Source organism: Apteryx mantelli, chromosome 2, assembly GCF_036417845.1.
Source record: "Apteryx mantelli isolate bAptMan1 chromosome 2, bAptMan1.hap1, whole genome shotgun sequence".
Lineage (NCBI taxonomy): Eukaryota > Metazoa > Chordata > Aves > Apterygiformes > Apterygidae > Apteryx > Apteryx mantelli.
The window spans coordinates 80,413,182-80,434,351 of NC_089979.1; the positions used below are offsets into that span (position 1 = coordinate 80,413,182).

General features: G+C 38.6%; 1 protein-coding gene across 5 annotated transcripts in view; it reads left to right on the forward strand.

The window, feature by feature from the left end:
* DROSHA (drosha ribonuclease III) overlaps positions 1 to 21,170 on the forward strand; it is a 70,458-nt gene that overhangs the window by 13,323 nt on the left and 35,965 nt on the right. For all 5 annotated transcript variants that reach the window (XM_067290976.1, XM_067290975.1, XM_067290974.1 and 2 more), the window contains exons 8-15: positions 907 to 993; positions 1,100 to 1,186; positions 4,339 to 4,410; positions 5,985 to 6,066; positions 9,110 to 9,184; positions 12,577 to 12,746; positions 17,471 to 17,595; positions 21,052 to 21,151. In XM_067290976.1, coding sequence (XP_067147077.1) covers positions 907 to 993; positions 1,100 to 1,186; positions 4,339 to 4,410; positions 5,985 to 6,066; positions 9,110 to 9,184; positions 12,577 to 12,746; positions 17,471 to 17,595; positions 21,052 to 21,151 — 798 coding nt within the window. The remainder of the gene's footprint in view (positions 1 to 906; positions 994 to 1,099; positions 1,187 to 4,338; positions 4,411 to 5,984; positions 6,067 to 9,109; positions 9,185 to 12,576; positions 12,747 to 17,470; positions 17,596 to 21,051; positions 21,152 to 21,170) is intronic.

The window sequence follows — 21,170 nt, forward strand, 5'->3', positions numbered from 1 at the left end:
TACAAGTTTTTGCAGCGTCCTGTAGATAATCCTGCCTGGCTTTAAACTAGCTGGTTCCTGATTGTCTTGTCACAGCAACGAGAACCCCAGTTTGGGGCTGAACAGCCAGAGTAGTTACCCTGCTTGCTGGGAGGGTTTTGCAGACTGTGTGGAGCTGCGTAAGGCTGCAGCTCGCTTGCCATCACAGCCAGGCCTGCCTCTGTAACGCTGCCTCGGGCAGCGCCCCTCGGCCGCGGTGATTTTCTGTGCAGGCGGGCATGTTCTGAGCCTCTGAGCTGTGGTGGAGCAGGCACGGAGCACACGGGGAGGCTGCCCTGCTCTAGCTGCTGAGCATGTTCAGGCCTTTAAACTGGAGTGGCCTGGGTGGACCGGCTGGCCGGCCAGTGCATCCCGCAGGCAGAGCGGGGCCTCGGGGGCTCCTCCCAAGCCCTTCTCCACAGGCCTCGGGTTTTGCCCACGCCCGACTCAGCTGATGCTTGTCCGTCTTGATAACGTACTTTGAGATCTTCTGATGCAAGGTCTGAGTTTAATTTTTGTAAGTTTGTTTTTTTGTTTTTTTTTAATCAGTTCCCTGAAATAAACTTATATAAAAGAAGAGGAAAGTAGGCTGGTATGTAAATGACTGACTGCTATGTGTAAGAAAGATGGAAAGTCAAATGGAAAATAAAGAAATTATAGCTATGTTTTTTGCCTTTTTTTTGCCTTTGAATAGCTTTAAAAATACTTCTGAAAGTGAAAACGTGGAGAAGGCCCCCTTCCTTCTTCCCAGAATACTTAATTATGACTACCTGTTTTATTTAATTTTTCCTAGTGCATATTTCAGGGCTATTAGAAATGCTTTATTCTGCCTTTTTATCTAAATTTGCCTTGACTTTCCACATAATTCTGCTTATCTCTTTCTTTAAGCCCATTAAACCATGTCGCCCCATGACCAACAATGCTGGAAGACTATACCACTATCGAATTACAGTGTCACCTCCCACAAACTTCCTAGTAAGTACTTTATAAGTAATTCTAACTAGGGCGCTAATTTTATTTTCAGTGGTGGAAGTAGTACTGCTTCTTGTTCACTCTGTGGTGATTTTATTTGCTTTTTCAGACAGACAGACCTACTGTTATTGAATATGATGACCATGAATATATCTTTGAAGGGTTCTCCATGTTTGCGCATGCCCCATTAACAAACGTAAGTATGTTCATTACTTTATACATGGGATTTGTCTGAAAGGAAAGCTGTTTCTGTCCTGAAATAACACTTCTGTACAGCAGCAATACATGTGTGTTACAAGCATCATTCCAGCATGGGGAGCAGAGGAAAGACATTTGTGTTAATGAGTCTCAGGTTTTGTCATGACTAATTGGGGTAAGCGTTGCCTTCAAACTGTGACTGAGGCTGTGATGTGCATCAAAGTAGTGTTCTTACATGTTTCACAGTTTGAAAGTGGAATAATCCATGGAATAACTTGTTAAAGCTGTTAATTGGATTTATATTGGATGAGCAAGTTTGTTAATTTGAAAAAGTTTGTAAAAAAGTGAAAAAAGTCTCATTATTTATTTATTTATTTGGTGGCAAATTGGGACTGGACTTGTTCAGAGTTCCAGCTCTAAGGGGATTTTTCTTTTCCAAAAAGTTATCTAGATGTATCCACTGCTTTCTAACATCTGCTCAGCTTATTCAGGAACTGGGCATGTTATGATTTTTATTAAAAATTGTAAGTATTTAAAGTGAATTACCTGGTTGCTTCAAAAGCAAATCTAACAGAAATAATGGGCATGTTTGGTACCTGACCATCCTGCTTTTCCAGTGTAGAGTGTTTTAGTAATATCTAATGAAAAATATGAAATAGTGCATTTGAAGATTATCTTGGTATTTCAAGAACTCTCTTTTCAAATGCTTTAGGGTACCATCTGTCTCCTTGTTTTTATACCTGCTGTTAAGAACACCACCAATGCCAAGAGTGGCTCTCAGTGCAGGACTGGGACCTAAGAATTCTGGAATTGAGAGGCACTGAGAAGAAAGTATTTTATTTTCCTCTCAGTTTGCTTACATAATATATATTGACAACCCTTGACTTTTGGTGAGCAGGGGAAGGGACTGCATCTGGTCTCTTGTTGACGCAAAGTCAGGAAGAGCACAGAGTTCAGCCAGTCGGGTTGCAATGTGAAGCACTCCTGCCCTGCGGTGGTAACTCATCCTGAGGGTTCAAGGCATGTTTGGCCCGAGGCATTAGATTTTCACTTTGCAAAAAGCGAAAAGGAAAAGTTGTGGTTTTTTTCCCCATTAAAAGGATATAGAGACTACCTTGTCTTTATCACTTTATGTCTGCTCTAAGATAGGAAGGCAGAGTTGTGGAAATCTTTTCTATACAAACAAAAGAGATCTCTTCTGGTCTGACATGAGTAGTTACGGAAGACATTCAGCTGACTCTTTCTGTAATGTGCATGTGTTGCGGCTACAAAACTTTCAAAATGTCATTGTAATTTCTCCTTCCCAATAGGGGAAGATTTTCAGCAGCAAATGATTACTGTCTTACAGACCTTTGAACACAAAGCAGTACCATGTCATCAGTTTCTGTTACTAACAACGTCCTAGGCATAAAGCCCTTTGAAAAGAGAGTGTTTTGCTGTCCTGAGAACATTTTTGGCAACATGAAAACTGTTATTTGAGAGACATTATGGAACATATTTGATAAAAGAGAGGTGGCTAAGGGTAGCAAAAATAGAGATCTGAACGTTAACATCTTTGAATGAACCAAGTTTGTGTAATTTGAAGTCTTAGCTTGCACACTGTTGGAGGTCTCTATCGCTATTATTATTATTTTTCAGTAATAATTGAGCTGGTCAGATATTAGGTGAAATGGTTTGTATAGTCACAAGAGAAATACTATTTTCATAATGTAACTACCAAAGCAATTTTATAGTACAGAGTGTTTCTTTACTGTGTATTTGGTTCTGTAGGTGGTATTAATTCATGGATGTAGTCACCTCTGAAGCATTCATTTTCTACTTGTTACAAAGAAAAATACTCTAGACAATCAAATTCCTGAATCAGAATATCTGGTCTTGGTTGAACTTGCGCATTAGAACATAAATAAGCACTCCCTGATTTTTTTTTTTTTTTTAAGCATCGCTAGTTTAAATGTGACAATTTTTCCTTTTCTCAAATTCTATATGAGACATCTTACTGTCAGGGTTTTTTTTGTTTGTTTGTTTTGGCAACGTTTAGTATTAGAAAGGTTTTTATCAAATCCCAGGAAATGCAATTTGTCCTTGTGTTTGTTTGTTTTTGGTTTAGCTCTTTAACCTCTAGTTTATCTTAATACAAGGGTATAAGTAGCAGGTTGGAGAAGAATGACCACAGCAGTTGCTGATGGAATCATGCCATCAGCAGCTGTATGTAGGCAAAATAGCCAGATGTTTATTTAACAGTGGGCTGCAAGAAGATGTGAGGAAAATATTGTGCCTCTGCTGAGTCCATGGATTTCGCTGTATCTCCAGTACTATTCAAATCTTTTTGTGTGCATATTGATGCAAAATAAAAGCCTTGGGTTGCTTCAGTTTCACAGGTCATTGAGTTGTTTTGAGATTGTCTCTTATGTTTGCAAGGGCAGTAAGTAGTAAAACTGGCTAACAGTTACGGAGTTGTAAACATGTAGGGTGGGATTTAGTCATGTCTGTAGTCTTTTAGAAATTTAGCTTTGCTGCTTAAAAAAAAATTCCATTAAAAAAAAAAAGAAAAATGCTTCAAAAGTCCATGGACTTTGCAAGCATGAGTAACGAAAAATGAATTAAATGTTTGTCTTACCAGTTAGTAGAATGAATTTTTAAGAATATTTATTGGATAAAATTTATGTAAACCTGTAAAGCTATCCTGAAAGTTCCTATGTTCCATTTCCATCATTTAAAGCTATATTTTAGGACAGTATAGCTAATACAATTGGTAGTGTGCTAAAAACACTTTGCCTGCAGGTCGCTGAACCAATCTGGCATGTTGTATCATCAACAATAAATTTACCTATAACTATACATTTTCAAAGTGAGAGAAGATATGAGTTTATTGAGCTTTGCTTTTTCTAATCAAAACTTCATATCCAGTAGATGGCATTATTTAATCATTCTTTACCGTCCCTCCTATCAGCCCTGTGTTATTGCAGAGGTGGAGATTAGACTTCCCTTACACTTGCACTTGCGTTCCTGTCTTTTGCATGATCTCATTGTGCAACTGTTTTAGTAAGTGCCCTCTTGATCAGACAGTAATAGCTTTGCGTGCAAAACTATATTAACTATACAGTTGACACTGCATCGCTTTTCATGCTGAACCTCTATTTTTCCTTCCAGATTCCTTTATGTAAAGTAATCAGATTTAACATTGACTACACAATTCATTTCATTGAGGAGATGATGCCTGAGGTAAGGAGGATAATTAGTCAAAAGTCAGAGTGGGTTGTGAGTTGTTGATGTGCTTAATGGATTAAACTCCACAGAATCCTATCTCGAGAAGTCTGTAAGAGACAGGCTGCAGCCTGAGTGAATGGCTGAAAGGGAATTTGCACTCACAGGTACTAGCATAAATTCATCTACCTAGGATATCATATGTTACAATCAAATGCTAAGAACTGCTCATACCCATAGCTTCTTTTCAGTTTAAGCTGTATACCATACGTGTCACCTGTTCTATCTGTGAGCTGTTAGTCATTATCTTTCTTTTACAGATTTAAAAAAAAAAAAAAAAAAAAGGCATGCGGAGGTGCTGATTTGCAAGGACCACATAAGTCAATGGCAGAGCTGAAACACTAAAGTTGAGTGTGAAGCTCTAAAGATCTCTTACTAGTAGTTAATATAAGCTGATGCCAAAACAAATTTCCTGTGGATACAAACAAAGCAAATTCAGTTCATAATCTGTTTTTTATTACAAACCAGTCTCTGGTGAAGCCAGTTTGTGAAATAAATTGCTGGAGTGGAACAGCATGTGTGAGTACAGAAATACCCCTGCATATTAACTACAAAGATAGGATCAGTGTATAATTTAGTCACATATATTTACATTTTTTTCTAATTCTCTCTCTTTGTGGTGCTCAGCAGCAAATTTATCTAAATGTATGCAAGAGCCCTAAAATTCCCCAACAAGATAAATGTGATCAGTGCAATTCACTTCTTGTTATTGAATATGCTGTGTTGTCTCCAAATCTTTCTCTAAAATAATAAATGGCCACTAAGCAAAATAGGAAATGTGACATTTTTTTTGGATACCTGGTCCTTTATCTGTGGCTATAGCACTACTTGCAAACCCTATTTACTAGTGCGTTCTTGTGAAAGAGATTCTGTTGTTGAGTTTGGAACTTATGGACAGCTTTATATACATACAATTTATATCTAACTGTCCTGGTTTTGTTTCTTCAGGAAGGCTTTTTAAAGGAAAAGTTCCTTCATTTATGATTGAAAGCTGTGTACTTTGGAGTAGCTGCTTTCCCACTTGATGAAAAACTTTTTTTTTTTCTTTTCTTTTTTTTTCCTGTGCTGGCTCCTAAGGTCATAGTCCTCAGTTTGCGATGTACCAATTTGTTGCTGAGAAAGGTGACTGTGATATCACAGATGGTGACTTGTAAGTTCTTAGCACGAACATTTAGGAAAAAGATCCTGTGAGAAAGATCCTTCTTAGAAGCATATCACCTCCTTAGCTTACTCGGTTGAAAGGGTTTTGGTGCTGGTAAATTATCTCATAGCCTCAATAATTTTGACCTGCAGTGTGGATTTGGACATTTGATAAAGATTCCTCACTATGTATTGACAATGCTTTCTGAAGAGGCCACTGTGTTACATTGGATGACTTACAGATACATCAATACTGTTTCCAAAGTCCAATGTCTAGAGGTTGGCAAATAATGAAGAGACTGTTTTTCTCAATATATTTAACCAACTTTGAGTGGCATTATTTGTATTGCAGTATTATATAATTATAATCCTGTCTTAATTTTTTTCACCAGAATTTTTGTGTGAGAGGTCTTGAGCTGTTTTCTTCTTATCTATTCAAAGATATTTTGGAGCTCTATGACTGGAATCTTAAAGGTAACTATTTTACTTAAAAAAGGAACCCATACACAGAAATAGGTAATCACAGCTTTGGTAAATAGACCTCTATTTTGTAATATTTTTTGTTTAAAAAAATAAATAGGGCTCAGAATAACAAAGTCCAATGCTGTTTTAAGTGAGAGGGACACATCGAAGTTTCTTCGTGAAGAAGGTGAAATTATCAAAGTTCATTAATGGGGGTTACAGCAATAAAAATGCACAAATTTGGCATTGTGTTCTCACACATAAACTAAATTTCTTCCTTAATCCAAAATCACTCTTTTCAATTGAACAGTAAATAGTATTGTTTAATATTGCCCAGTATTATGTGCAAGATATTTTGTAGGTCAGGGTGTCCTCTTTGTTTTGACACGCTTACAAACAAATTGCTCATATAGTCACACACACAGAATCACACAGAATGGTTGAGGTTGGAAGGGACCTCTGGATATTATCTCATCCAACCCGCCTGCTCAAGCAGGATCACCTACAGCACGTTGCCAAGGATGCTGTCCAGACAGCTTTTGAATATCTCCAAGGATGAAGACTCCGCAGCCTCTCTGGGCAACCTGTTCCAGTGCTCAGTCACCTTCACCATAAAGAAGTTTTTCCTCATATTCAGGTAGAGCTTCCTGTGTTTCAGTTTGTGCCCATTGCTTCTCGTCCTATCGCTGGGCACCACTGAGAAGAGTCTGGCCCCATCCTCTTGACACCCTCCCTTCAGATACTTATACACCTTGATAATATCCCCCCTCAGTCTTCTCTTCTCCAGACTAAACAGTCCCAGCTCTTTCAGCCTTTCTTCATACAAGAGATGCTCCTGTCCCTTCATTATCTTAGTAGCCCTTTACTGGACTCTCTCCAGTAGCTCCATGTCTCTCTTGTATTGGGGAGCCCAGAAGTGGACACAGTAATCCAGATGCGGCCTCCCCAGGGCTGAGTAGAGGGGGAGGATCACCTCCCTCGACCTGCTGGCTCTGCCTAATGAAGCCCAGGAGACCATTGGCCTTCTTAGCCACAAGGGCACATTGCTGCCTCATGGTCAACTTGTCCGCCAGCGCTCCCAGGTCCTTCTCCACAGAGCTGCTTTCCAGCAGGTCAACCCCCAACCTGTACTGGTGCATGGGGTTATTCCTCCCTAGGTGCAGGACCCTGCACTTGCCTTTGTTGAACTTCAGGAGGTTCCTCTCCGCCCACCTCTCCAGCCTGTCCAAGTCTCTCTGAATGGCAGCACAGCCCTCTGGCGTATCAGCCACTCCTCCCAGTTTTCTGTCGTCAGCAAACTTGCTGAGGGTGCCCTCTGTGTCTTCATCCAGGTCATTGATGAAGAAGTTGAACAAGACTGGACCCAGGACTGACCCCTGGGGGACACCGCTAGCTACAGGCCTCCAACTAGACTCTGCACCGCTGATCACAACTCTCTGAGCTCTGCCATTCAGCCACTTCTCTATCCACCTCCCTGTCCACTCATCTAACCCACACTTCCTGAGCTTCCCTATGAGCATGTAGTGGGAGACAGTGTCAAAAGCCTTGCTGAAGTCTAGGTAGACAACATCCACTGCTCTCCCCTCATCCACCCAGCCAGTCCTTCCATCATAGAAGGCTGTCAGGTTGGTTAAGCATGATTTCCCCTTGGTGAATCCTTGCTGACTACTCCTGATCACCTTCTTGTCCTCCACATGCTTGGAGATGGTATCCAGGATGAGCTGCTCCATCACCTTTCCAGGGATGGAGGTGAGGCTGACTGGCCTGTAGTTTCCCGGGTCGTCCTCCTTCCCTTTTTGAAGACTGGGGTGACATTGGCTTTCTTCCAGTCCTCAGGCACCTCTCTTGTTCTCCATGATCTTTCAAAGATGATGGAGAGTGGCCTAGCGATAACATCCGCCAGCTCCCTCAGCACTCGTGGGTGCATCCCATCGGGGCCCATGGATTTGTGGGTGTCAAGTTTGCTTAAATGATCTCTAACCTGATCGTCCTCCACCAAGGGAAAGTCTTCCTTTTTCCAGACTTTCTCTCTTGCCTCCAGGGTCTGGGATTCCTGAGAGCTGGCCTGAGCAGTAAAAACTGAAGCAAAGGCAGCATTCAGTAGTTCTGCCTTCTCTGTATCCTTTGTCACCAGGGTCCCTGCCCTGTTCAGTTGTATTTCTCTACAGTCAACTTAAGAAAGTGTCATATAGACACCATACAGGGGTAAGTTATGATTATAGCTGAATGTTTACAACTTGGCAAAATGAAAATATATCTTCCTGGGAAGACTGTAACAAAGGAGAATTTTAAAGATGAGCCTTTCCTTGGTCTAAGAGAAAACCAAGAAAATTTCAAAGGAATTTCTTTTCAGAATCTGTAGGTGTGTTTTGGTATCTTAACTTTGTCTATGGAGATGTGTTTTGTACTTGTTAAACAGAAGAGCATACAAGTGTCATATATTTTGTGTAGCTTTCTTTGATTTGATACTAAATGTATTCTAGTGTTAATTTTGTTTCATATCACTGGGTTTTTTTGCACTTTCTTTTTTATACCAGTTACATACTGTTTTGATTTTTGTTTTCATACAAAGCTTTGGGTAATGAAATCAGAAAGGAAAAAGACAAAGTAGCACTGGGGACGTTTCACTGTTATCTCTGTTCATTATTATAACAAAAAGCTGTTAATTGGGAGAGATTAATCAAAATACCAGTGTTTGTGCTTATGTCTATATTTATGTTCTAGTCAGACTTTTAAGTGCATTGATTATATAAACAGATTTTTTTCTTTTCTCTATCACCCTTTTAAATAGAACTGTGTTTTTGTTTGATTTTTTTTTTTTTTTGAGGCTATTTCAGTTTCCTTTGAAATTGTCCATGTGGAAGCTCTCATTAGAAGCTGTTACTCTATTCCTTTCTGCGTTGCATTTTGCCACTTTTCTGTCTGAAACTTAAGCCTTATAAAATTTATCACTCTACTGATTTTATCTTGGGCAGGGTTTCTGTCTTTTTTTTCCCCCCATTCTTTTGCAAATACATTGCTGTTCCTAAATTTTCTGTAATTTTTTGTATTCAAGGTCCTTCGCTTGAAAACGATTCTACTTGCTGTCCCAGATTTCATTTCATGCCGCGATTTGTGAGATTTCTTCCAGGTAATGATTGTATTATGTAGCTTTATGAAAATGACAACTTAATAAAAGAAAAAGCTTATTCAGTCGGTGTAGCAGTATGGTGATTCCATCTGAATTCCTAAAACACTCCCTCATATAATGACTGTTTTGCTTAGAACTGCGAGAAGTAGGGTGTGGATAGGCAGGCCAGTTCTTGGGCCAGCTGGTCTGTCATGTGGCTTTTGCAGGCAGTGATGGGTCATTCTTGCCCTGTCCTGCAGTGGAGCTGTGGCATTTGAGGAGTGTCATTTTCTGCTGTCACATATGAAACAGTGAGTTTCATGTCCCCACCGCTCTTCGAGGTGCGTGTCGTGATTATATTAAGTTTTTTCGATACGCAGTTTTGAGGGTCAGCACCCCTGAGCGCAAGTTGTTCTGATTGTTAATTTTTTTATCTTAATGTAAGCTTAGACATTGTAGCACACAGTGAAAGATAGAAAAGCACCATTTCAGTGCTATTCAACCCTAGCCTACCAGCCAAGGACAAGCTTCAATGTGAAGAGTTATGCTCATTTTGAGCGATCAGCTTATACAGGCATTTAACACATCCTAAGATACTAAGACAGACTTTCAGTTGATATAAATGTCAATGGCTCCACTGAAAATGTGTCCTGCTGAAGTCCTGCCGGTGATTGTTCCAAAGGGTTGGGTGTGCAGGAGGATGTGTTCAGCTGTTGGACTGAGGGCGCAGCTGAGATGCAGTGCAAATCTTCATCAAGAGGACTGTGGCCTGGAGATTCTCTCTGCTCTGGGCTTTGAAACTTAGTTGGAATATTAATTATAGCCGTAGCTAAATGAGGTTTGGCTAGCTACTGTGGAGAGTACCGATGGCTAGATGACTATATTTCTAATTGTTGTTCCTGGATTCGCAACACTATTCAATCAGAAGCAGAGCTCTGAGGCTTGTTAGCAAACATTGATTCAGTTCTGCTGAAGCAATTTACAAAATAAGCCATCAAGCCACATGTGGCTGATTAACTTGACCTCGTCACAAAATGAAAACAAGTTTGACCTGTGTGGATTGTGTAGCTTGAGGGTGTTTTCCGGTTGGTTTGGGGTTTTTATGTTCTGATTTGTTTTTTTTTAGTTTAGAAGTCAGCTCTTTCTGCACTGTTGGATTGCTTATTGATGGGGGAGATAAGTCTCTGTCCTTGTACTCCTATGTGCTTCCTATTTGAGGTTCCCAGCCCTCTAGCTCTTAGCAAAAATGGCTTTTTCTTGTTGTTTCTCCATGTTCTCTTTAGCATCTTTATGATAAATACTTTTTAAATGAAGTTTGCGGTTTAGATAATTTATTTTCTGAGATGTCCATAGAGATTATTAATTTCCAGAGAGTGGAAATCTATTTCCTTCAGGTATGTTTACAGAAGATTATTTATCTGTATTTTTTTCGAAGAAGATATATTAGTGCAACAGAATCCCACACATCCATCAAGTGCCTCCTTAAAGATGGAAATGAATTCCTGATTTCCCATCCCCTCTACTTTTCTTTCTTATTTTTCTCACATAGTCTAAAGAAACCCAGCTTCGTGATGTCAGAATTTCTGTGTGGGTTACTTACAGGCGCGGACATTGGGGTAGCTCTGAGCTTTGAGCTAATTGTATCAGGTTTGCTGAGTACCAAAGATACAGAGCACACAGAATAGTTGCCTTATTGTTTCCCTCCTTCCCTCCTCCCCCTCCTTGGCTTTTTATGATGATCAATATATTGGAGCGTAAGAGACTAGAGAAAACCGTTGGATTTCACAGATGCAGTGTGTTTTGACCCAGGCAAGGTCAGGTCTCTGAACTACTGTTTAGCACAACTGTCTATAGCAACCTGTCCTCTCCTGGCAGTCTTGAGTAAGTAACTTTACACGTACTTTTTTATTGGTTGCTGGACATGGACTCTCTCTTGCTGAACGATATAAACTAGTAGTTGGCAAAAGTGCCAACAAAAATCTTCTAAACTTGAGTGTCTCTTTAATTCTAAGATTAACTTTCCAATTTTAAAAACTGTTTTGCTCTTCAAGTGACCAGTATGGCTCGCTCTCTGCCTCTATAGATTTTCAGAAGTATTTTCTCTCTCAATTCTTGTTTGGAATATATTTTCCTTGTTTTAGATTTCCCCCTTGGAATTTAAATCACGCTAATTGTTCTAAGTGGTTGCTAGACCAACTTATATCGTTCCTCTTCATCTTTTCTATACTGTAGTGCTGTAATCCCAAATAGAGTAGGAGAAGTGCATATCCCTTCATGTACGTTGCAGAGGAGATCATCTTAAGCAGCGCTGCTGTGATGCAGCAGTTCAAAGAGGCTTTTTATATGTGCCTAATACCACATTCCCTGTGTTGTGTATTCTTCCCCAGTATCGTTTTTAGGCTTTACCTATGTTTTTTTTCTCGATTCTTTTTTGTGTGTGTAGTGATAGGGAGAGTATACTCAGTGGCAGGACCAGATTGCTTCTGCTCCCTAGGGAAGGGAAATCAATGTTTGTGCTTCTGTGGACATGAATCTTGAAGATGCCTCCAATGTCTATGGATTAAGTCCCTTTTACTTAAGGAGGACGTCTGAGAGGTTTGTGTCAAAATTAAAGTGCCATAGTAGCATGTCTGTCTCATATGAGCTGACATACTGAATTTGAGTAGTCAGTGTCTTCTGAGTGGTGGTCTGTCAAGACCATCACTCATTCATCTTTGCTGTATTCGTCTTTGAATCTGTAACTGGCTGCCTGGAGCTAGTAGGGTGTTTATTATACCGTTTTCCTTCACAACAAGCAGCCTTTGCTGTGCATGTTTCCTGGGGTCTCAGAAGTATTTAGCAGTCTTCATATGTGCTTCCTTGATTTAGTGACAGAAGAGGGCATGAGACTCTTTAGTCTTCGTTGCTGCAGGTACAGCGTATAAGCACTACAAATGAGTTTAAAATGCAGAGATAACTTACTGCATTCACCCAGAAGTGTCCCGTAAAATTTTTGAGTGTTCCTTAAAAAAGCCACATAAATGCCTAAAAGGCTTTTTAACTATTCTTGTAAAAGGAGTGATAAAAGTGTGAAAAGGAAGACATAACGGACAGTGTAACTTATTGTTCTGCCTGCTCGTTTTAAAATTATTCAGGCAAGTTGGAAACTTCAGCTTTGCAGTATGATGAAACTGTTATTTTTGCTACCATTACCATTATTGCTTCCAGTTTATCAAAGAAGTGTTTATGCGTGTGCACTATTCATCAGTAAAACATTTGCCTTTTTATTTGTCAAGTCGCTTAAGCATTTTGCATTTTATTTCGCTCATCTGAATATTTTATTTGTTTTGCTTATTTTCTCTTTTGCTAATACTTTAGGAGCAAATATCTGAAATGTGATTTTATTTTTTTTTCTTCTTCTTTTTTTTTTTAAGATGGAGGGAAAGAAGTCCTGTCAATGCATCAGATTCTTCTCTATTTGTTACGATGCAATAAAGCTCTGGTGCCTGAAGAGGAGATTGCCAACATGCTTCAGTGGGAAGAACTGGAATGGCAGAAATACGCAGAGGAATGCAAAGGGATGATCGTTACCAGCCCTGGCATGGTAGAGCAAATAATTCTGATTTATGAACAGTCCAATGACCCATGCATGTCTTGTTTCAGAGAGTCTCCTATGGGCTGAATTGTAAGTGGAAAAGATGACCAATGACAGTTGCAGTTTGCAATAGGGAAAGTGAATTGACTGGTTCCAACCTTGGCAAGATTTGCACCTTCTGCTGCCTTACTGAAGGAAAGGTTTTCAGATGAGCACTGTTTCAATGTCCACATGAAACGGAATAGCTATATTTTAATTATGTGAAACCTTAGTTTGCCCCTCTGCTTTCGTATTTTTTTGTGACAGTCTTTATCTGCATGATCACATTCTGTTTTCTGTGATGCAGGTTCAGAGAATTAGTAATTATTTTCACTTTTCTTTCATCTTCCTCTTTTGAACCCCAGCTCTATTTAATCTGCTCTACCCAGATTCTGCCCTGAATAAGTAAAAGATCTTTTCTGCCTATGTGTTTTTTCACTTGTTCCTGTGCTGCTCTCACTCATACCAAAGAATTTCATGTGCATTAATAAATGCATTCATTAATTTTCAGTGCCAAACTTGAAACCCGTATGGCCTTATTATTTTTGGAACAGTTAGTATTTTAAAGCATATGTTCTTAGAACACAGCTCCTTTCCACTCCAGTATTTATGCAAATTTAATCAATTTTTCTGAATGTCACACTCTAGAAATGAGCACAAGAATAAATGGTATCCACTAAGAACTGCAGGGTTTTGTTTATGTGATTTGGTCAGGATCACAAAGATGGCATCTCGGTAGTAGAGGCATATTTTGGACTTCATATTATAGACTGCCATCCAGCTTTCTCAGTTGTAAGACTTTTCTTTCTGACTTCATTTTCCTTCCTTGCTCATTGCACAATCTCTCAACTCTCCTGCAGATCTGTAACTTAGAATCATTCCTAAAGGGAAATATAGTTTGCTCACTGAAAAACCTGTCTCCAAATTGCAGCCAGGGTAACTGCCTAGATATATTTTTCAAGCCCTTGTTTTTAACTACGGCAGCATTACATTTAGTAAATTACTTTATAAGCTAATCAGAACTTGCCAGGCTAATTTTTTTTTTTTCCTTGATTTCATTCTAAGTATTTTCCTTCTGGATGAAGCTTTCTGCACCAAAAGGGAAAATAAACCTATCTCTGGGAACACCAATACATGGGAACTCTCAGTATGGAAAACTTTCCTTGAGGTGGTTAAAACTGAGTGTTAAATCAGAGTTTCATAACAGAAATTGTTAGACAGTCTTAACTGCCTAGCTTAACGTTCCTTATGGCCTCCATGGAGTCCCATACAAGGCACAAGGTAGTGTACCGGTTATCAGCATCCAGATGATATACACTGACATAGCTTTACTGGTTTTGCTGAAGCTATGCTGATTTCTGCCACTAAAAACGTGGTCTTTTTTGTTATTTTTGTATATCTTAGCATATATGCTCCTTTTTTACGTGACTGAAAGGCCTGTAAATGTCTTTATGCACAAAGCAATGCAGTTTGTGACTGCTAGTGTTAATTGTGGGATTTTATGTGATTTTTACCAAACTTAGCATTCTACAATACAAAATTTTTAGAGATGTGTGTGGATATAAAAATATATAAGCGTAAAAGAAATTTGCAGCACTTTGAAAAATGGTCATGTTATAATGCCGTCCTTAGAGGATGTTTTTTCTCTCAAGAAGGTTGTAATGATTTTTTTTTTTTTATAGTCTATGGATTTTTTCAGTTGATTGCAGCATGTTTTGTTGAGTATAAAAGTAAGTGAGAAATAGAGTATGAAAGTATTTTCTGTGCATTTTACCACATGTTATAAGATGAAACAGTTCTATTATAGAGACAGTGTGAAACTGTTCTATAAGATGACAGCTCTTCAATTCAATTTATCTACTTGACACAATGAAGTAAAACACTAAATTTTATTTTGCTGCTTTCCTCCGCAATACCACTTCAAAAATAATTCCTTCTGAGAACAGATCCAGTTTTTCTATATGTATTGCATTATTTTAAAACGTGAGGTGTACATATACAGAATGGAGAAAGGAAAAAATAGGCATATAAATCTCATTTACTTAAACAACTAACAATAGTTCAACATTATTTAAAATAGTTTAATATGTTCATGGTATTCTGTTAGTTCTCTGAAACTTTGTTTTGGAACAGATTTAAAGTTTAACAGATTTTAATCTTTTTTTAATATGTCACTCTTTCTAAAATGCTGCTGCTTTTTCTATTAGTACATATATAGATAGATAGATATATACACACACACATATATATACAGGCACACACACATGTATATTCATATATTTTAACACACTTTTGTACTACATCCGCATGCAGTCCCACTGTGCCTTCTTTTATGAGCAAAGCCTTGACTGATGAGATTTGGAGTAGGAAACAAAGATACTGGGCCTCCACTCCATTAGAATTTCCTTGTTCTGGGTGAGATGTTAAAAGCAAGATTCTGATAGTTTGCGCTTGTTAGATGATCTCTCACAGCACTTTTAAAAGAAGAGAGGGATAAAAATCTGAAAGAATAGCATTTAATTTGTTTGTATCCTCTCTGCTGGTACATAGTTTATACTGTATGTTTGTGTATGATGCTATCTAGGCTCAATTTCATTCATTTACTCATTTAACCTTCAGAAACACCACAGAGATGAAGCTTGTCTTCACTGTACTAAAAACTAAAGCATAGCATAGTTGAACCTCTCTCATAACCTTCAGCGAATGAACAACTGTGATAAATCTTTAACAAGGAGATCTTTTGTCCTGCTTCTTGTTAAGCATTTGTTAAGAGCTGCGTAACAGAAGGACAAAACACAAAGGCAGTGCCATCTAAATAAACAAAAAGGGTCTAGTTTTAAGTGACGCTGAGCCCCCCCACATTTCGCACAGACCTTGCTAGGTGTATTGAAGGCTCCTCTCCATTTCCCACTTTTGAGGTTCAGATTACTTCTATTTAGGTGTCTAAAATGTGGAGCATTTGAATAGAAAAATGTTGGTTGTATTTCTTTAATATATTGATTGTAATCAATATATGGAGGGTAATGATTGTTTTATATCCTGTTAATCAGATTTTACCTTCTTTGTTCTCAGAGGGATTGTTGTTGCATAGCAAGGCAGGCTTGTGTGTGTGTGTGTATTTTTTCTTTTTTTTTAAATCAGGTGTAAAAATTTCTTCATTTCTAATGTTAAGGGATGGGAGAAACAGCAAATGACTTCTGTGAAGATAATAAAAACTTCAAGTTTTGGCTTTGTGCAAAAACCACGAAAACAGATGAACTTAAGTTTTCCTGACTTTAAGTTCTGGTTTAGAGAACAACATCCTGTCTGCTGCAGATTCTCCCCATGTTTTTTATTAGAATTTGCTGTCCCATTCCTTTTTTATGGGAAGCACTGTGTGGAAAAAACTATTCTTTTTTTCCACTAGCTTGCATGAGCAAACTGAATCTTGGATTATTCTTTAATCAGTTGGGTAGATGAAACTTTATCTTTTGTCACCCTGTCAAAAGGGAAGTTGATAAGCCTTTTTCCCCTTTGAAAATATTTCTCTATCTGAAAAGTCAAAGTTTTAGATAAGTTTTTCAACAGTAGATGAGTAGTTTGGCCACCTGAGGAGGTTTACCTTTCCTTCCAAAATTGGCTTCATTTATCCATGCAGAAAATTATTTCTGTAAACAGTTCTACAAAGGTGATTTGAAGGATTAAAGCTTTGCTCTTGACATGGTTTGTGTTGTTTTGTTAGAAGAATGGTGAGAGCCATTTCTTAGGGTTCTGTAAGAAATTCTGAAACTCATCTTTGAGAAATTTTCAATGCTGAATTGACAGTTTTGAGGTGCAGGTAACCAAAAGTAATGCCCTTTTTCTGAAACTTTAGAGAAGCAGAAAACATTGGCTTCATCCAGCTGATTGCACGGTGAGGAGTAAGCAGGTACATAACAAAGCAGCTTGCAAGGTAATGGAGAAAATATTTGCTTGGAGACAAACTGTGCACCTTCAACCGAGTTTTTAAATATGTTCAGTAAGCAAACAAGAACTCTGCTAGCAGCAGGTCTTCGGCAGTGATGTGTAATTACTCTTTTCTGCATTTTTAGAGGTGAAGTGAAAGTTGCCTCCTTCTACACTGTCCTTTTAACTATAAAAAGAACTTTTGTTTTGAAGTATAAAAAGAACAAAAATCTTCCTCATTATACAAGACTGTATTCTTCCTTATGCACATCAGCCTAGGAGCCTTTTCTAAGGTGGCACAACAGGTTTAATGCCATTTAGTCTGTGTGATTGAATGGGTCTAATAAGGGCTTCACTTACGATGGAAATCGGGAACAGAACTAAAATTAGAGAGGTAACCTGATCCTAGTGAACCACTCGGATATGTGGGAGCTTGAGTGCCAGAATGCTACTCCTGATTTTATTTCCAGTGTGATGTTTGATCAAGGGAAAGCTGCTTTAAGTTCTCAGAAAAAAGCAAACCACAAATTTCCTGACATGTAAAATGAAAATAAAAAGACTGACTTTTTTTGCTGAGAAAGCCAGATCAATTAACTTTGATCCAGTCATTGCTATTTGCCAAATATTAATATAGTATAAGTGATAAGTTTTATGTTTATTTTATTAAGCTTGGAGTTTTGCTGCTGCTTGGTTTCTGGACAGTATGGGCTAGAGACAATACATTTTCCATGGAACTGCTGTTAATTAGGTGAATTTTGTTTTCCTCCTAGAAACCCAGCTCAGTTCGTATTGACCAACTGGACCGCGAGCAGTTCAATCCTGATGTAATTACTTTCCCCATTATTGTCCACTTTGGGATACGACCTGCTCAACTCAGTTATGCTGGAGATCCTCAGTAAGATGCTTTTCCTTCAATCTTTTGTTCGGAAACTCATTACTGTTGTCATTTGTGGCTTACACAGGGCTTGTGTATGTGCTTATTGAGTCTGATGAAAAGCTTAGTGCTTGTGGCTTTTGTAAATTAGAGAATATGAGGTATAATTTCTTTTACTGGTTAAATTCAGGATTTTCCTTTGTAAACTTCAGTTTTCTGAAGTGAATATGCACACACAAACAATATTAAATTTCTCTACCTGAGAATAGCTCTTCTAGGTCAAACTAGAGATTCTTCTAGCTCCATGTTGTTTCTCTCAGTGACCAGCGATGGATTTTTAAGAGGAGAATGGTATAACAGGTAAGGCAAAAAAAACACTTCCCCAGACTCCAGAGCTCTGTAGCATGTGGACTTCAGATCTAGAGGATTTATTACGTCATTTTATTTAACTGCCATGAATGGACCTTTCTTCCCTGAATTTCTCAAATCACTGTTTGAACCTATTTATGCTACTGACAGTCAGAAGATTGCAGATAATCACTTCCCCATAACTATTGTGCATTATATGAAAAGGAACTTTAATTTATTTCAGGGCTGCTACTTGATCATTTTATTAGGTGCTCTTCAGGTCTTATATCTAATCATGAATAATATAGCCATTTCCTATTTGCTTTCTTCATGCCATTCATGCTTCTGTGCCCTCTGTCATATCCTTCTTAGTTGTTTCTTTTTATGACTTGAGGGACCAAGTCCATTTACTATCTCTTGCTTGGAAACTGTTCCATCACTGACACTTTTCTCTATACCTTTTCTGTCCTTATAGAGATGGGGAGGATGGGGAGGAACATAGGCAAGGAGTGGTGAGAGAACCAGAATTTCAGGCAGAAGAGAAGATACTGCTTCACCATGGATTTATATAGTGACATAATAGAGATTGTTGGGGGTTTTTGTTCATGAGTCCTTTTCCTAATAATTTCTGATATTTTCAGGGAGCTCTCCCAATGATTCAGAGGTCTCTTTTCTAAATGATAACAGAAATACACATCCCCTCTCTGTGCATGCATAATTAAGGGTGGTTTTTTTCCTCTTGCATTTTTCTCCAGTGTCATTTAATGACGTTGAATTTCATCTGCCGTTTTGTGGTCCAGTCACTCACGTGTTATTATAATGTTCTACAATTCTTTGCAGTGAATTTTCAATTTACTATCCTGAATAATTTTATATCATCAGCAAATTTTTACCTCGCTGTGGTTGTCAAGGATGTATGTAGGAGCTCTCTTTTTCATTTAGAGAAAACTGCACCTTCTTGGCCTGAAAGGCTTCAAACTCAGTGATACTGATTTTACTAAATTCTGCACACTTTCAGCCTCTCTGAATTACCTTTGATAGGTTAAGAATGGGGAAGAAGCTTGTATGTGAATTTAAATTTACATGTTAGTGGCAGGTAAGTTACAGGATTGGGAAATAGGAAAGGTGAGTGCTTATGCAAATAACAGTACATTTTCTTTTTCACTTTGGGCATGACTTTATTTTTCTTATCCACAAAGGAAGAATAATTAGACAAAAGAATATAAGAAAATACATCCCTACCTCTGTTTTGATGCTAAATTTCTTAATATTTGTGAAGTTGTAGTATTTTACATATAAGGCCGTATAAAAATGCAAAGATTATTCTTCTTACATTTTTTATTTTTAACTTTATTTAAAATTTTGATAATTTTTTTTTTTTCCCCAAAGCTGCATAGGGAATTTAGATGTGCTTCTTTTATTGAAGTAACAGAGTAGTTTTTGTGGAAGATCTCTGTGGTGCCATCATAAATCTCAGGCTTAACTCTGATGTATATGTGAAATACATAGTTTCCAGAAAAGATATTTGTCTAGTGTTTCTTTTCTTGATGAGGTTCTAATACACTATTTTTGTTTTTGTTGTCTGTTTATCATTCTTCAGTCTTCACTGCAATAACAGAATTGGTTCCATCCATATTAGTACCAGTAGCAAAATCTATATTGAACTTCATAGTCCCTGCTTCTCTTTTTTGGGGCTGAAACTTCCTCATGGCTTCTGTTTTTCTGCTTGGCTGATTTGCTGGTTATCACATTTTTCTTCTTTGGATGGGGATTCATCAGAAATGGAAGTGCTACAAAAAGCTATTCTGCAGCTTGCAGAAGTGCAGAGAACAGACATAACAGCAATCTATGGATTGTCCATTTCAGATGTGTTTATAAACTCAAAAGACACCAAAATCTCTAGAGACAAAGAGTACACGTTCAAGAATGATGTGCAGAAATAGCTGTGAGAAAATGCCAATAAGAAAAGACATGTGTGTTTGTGTGCGTGCGTGCATGTGTGTGTGAGAATGTGGGGTCCTGGAAAGATTATGAAATAATGAAATAGCTGCTGCTCCATTTAATGGGTTGTCACTAATGTGGCAACTTCACACTAAAACCACTGTTCTAAGATGGTGCTAAGGAGTATCTCTTTATAATGTAAATATAAAAGAAAATAAAATACTTCTTCCCTCCACCCCCAAATTCCCTGCTTCCCATTAGAAGTCTGTTTTTTTGTGGGTTTTCTTGAAAAGCTGTGCAGAGATGATTCTCTTGTTTCCTGAGGGACCAAGGTTCATGCCGTGACTCTCTTGATCAGTCCTCCCGTAACAACTCTTGAACCTATTAGTCAATTGGAGCCAAATGCAATGGTGGGCTACGAATGGAGTAAGGGCTTAGAAGTTTTGTGAAAGTGGGTGTTGCATCACAGAGGGACTTCCAGTGAGGGGAAAGTTCAGTCATTTCAGGTCACATGCAATTAGACACCCCCAAAGTATGAAATAGGTAGACAGTTACAGCAAGAGGAAAAACAGAAGCCTTGCATATACCCTAACTGCCACAAAAGCTTTACTTGCAGACTGCATTCAGCACGAATCCATAGGGATTCAAACTTTGTTATTTCTCTGTTCACAGAATGACTGTACAGTGCATCTGGCTTATAGAGCTTTTCTCCTTGTGCTTCACTGAAATGTTTCAGCCAATGTAGGACAGACGCTGCTTGGAAAAGTTACCATTTCTGTTCAATGAGTGATAGGTGAACTTCTTGGAGAAGCTTGAAAAAGTGCTTTTCTCAGACTTTTTTCAATGTCTGAACTGAGCTGTGTTGCACTGCGGCCAAGTGTTTTCAGTGCGTGGGGGTGACCTGTTGGCAAGGGCAGGTGGGTGCCTGGAAGACCTGGGGTCTGCTCTGAACTCTGCCATCGCAGCCTCGCACCTCCTCTCTGCTGCTGTGCCCACACCTCTGGGGCAGCTGCAGCGACACTGCGACCTCTCTTGGAAAATGCTTTGAGATTTCTGTGGTGCGAAAAGATGCCTGTAGAACATCTGTGTGCATGTAAATACATTATTGGCAGCTGAGATGCTCATGCGGCCAAGCTGCAAGAGGTTTTTGTTGTATTCATGAAAATATTTTCTCTTATTGTCCTTCAGATACCAAAAGCTTTGGAAGAGTTACGTGAAGCTGCGTCACCTGCTGGCCAACAGTCCCAAAGTCAAACAAGCTGATAAACAGAAATTATCGCAAAGAGAGGTACAGTGAGCTTTCCTAT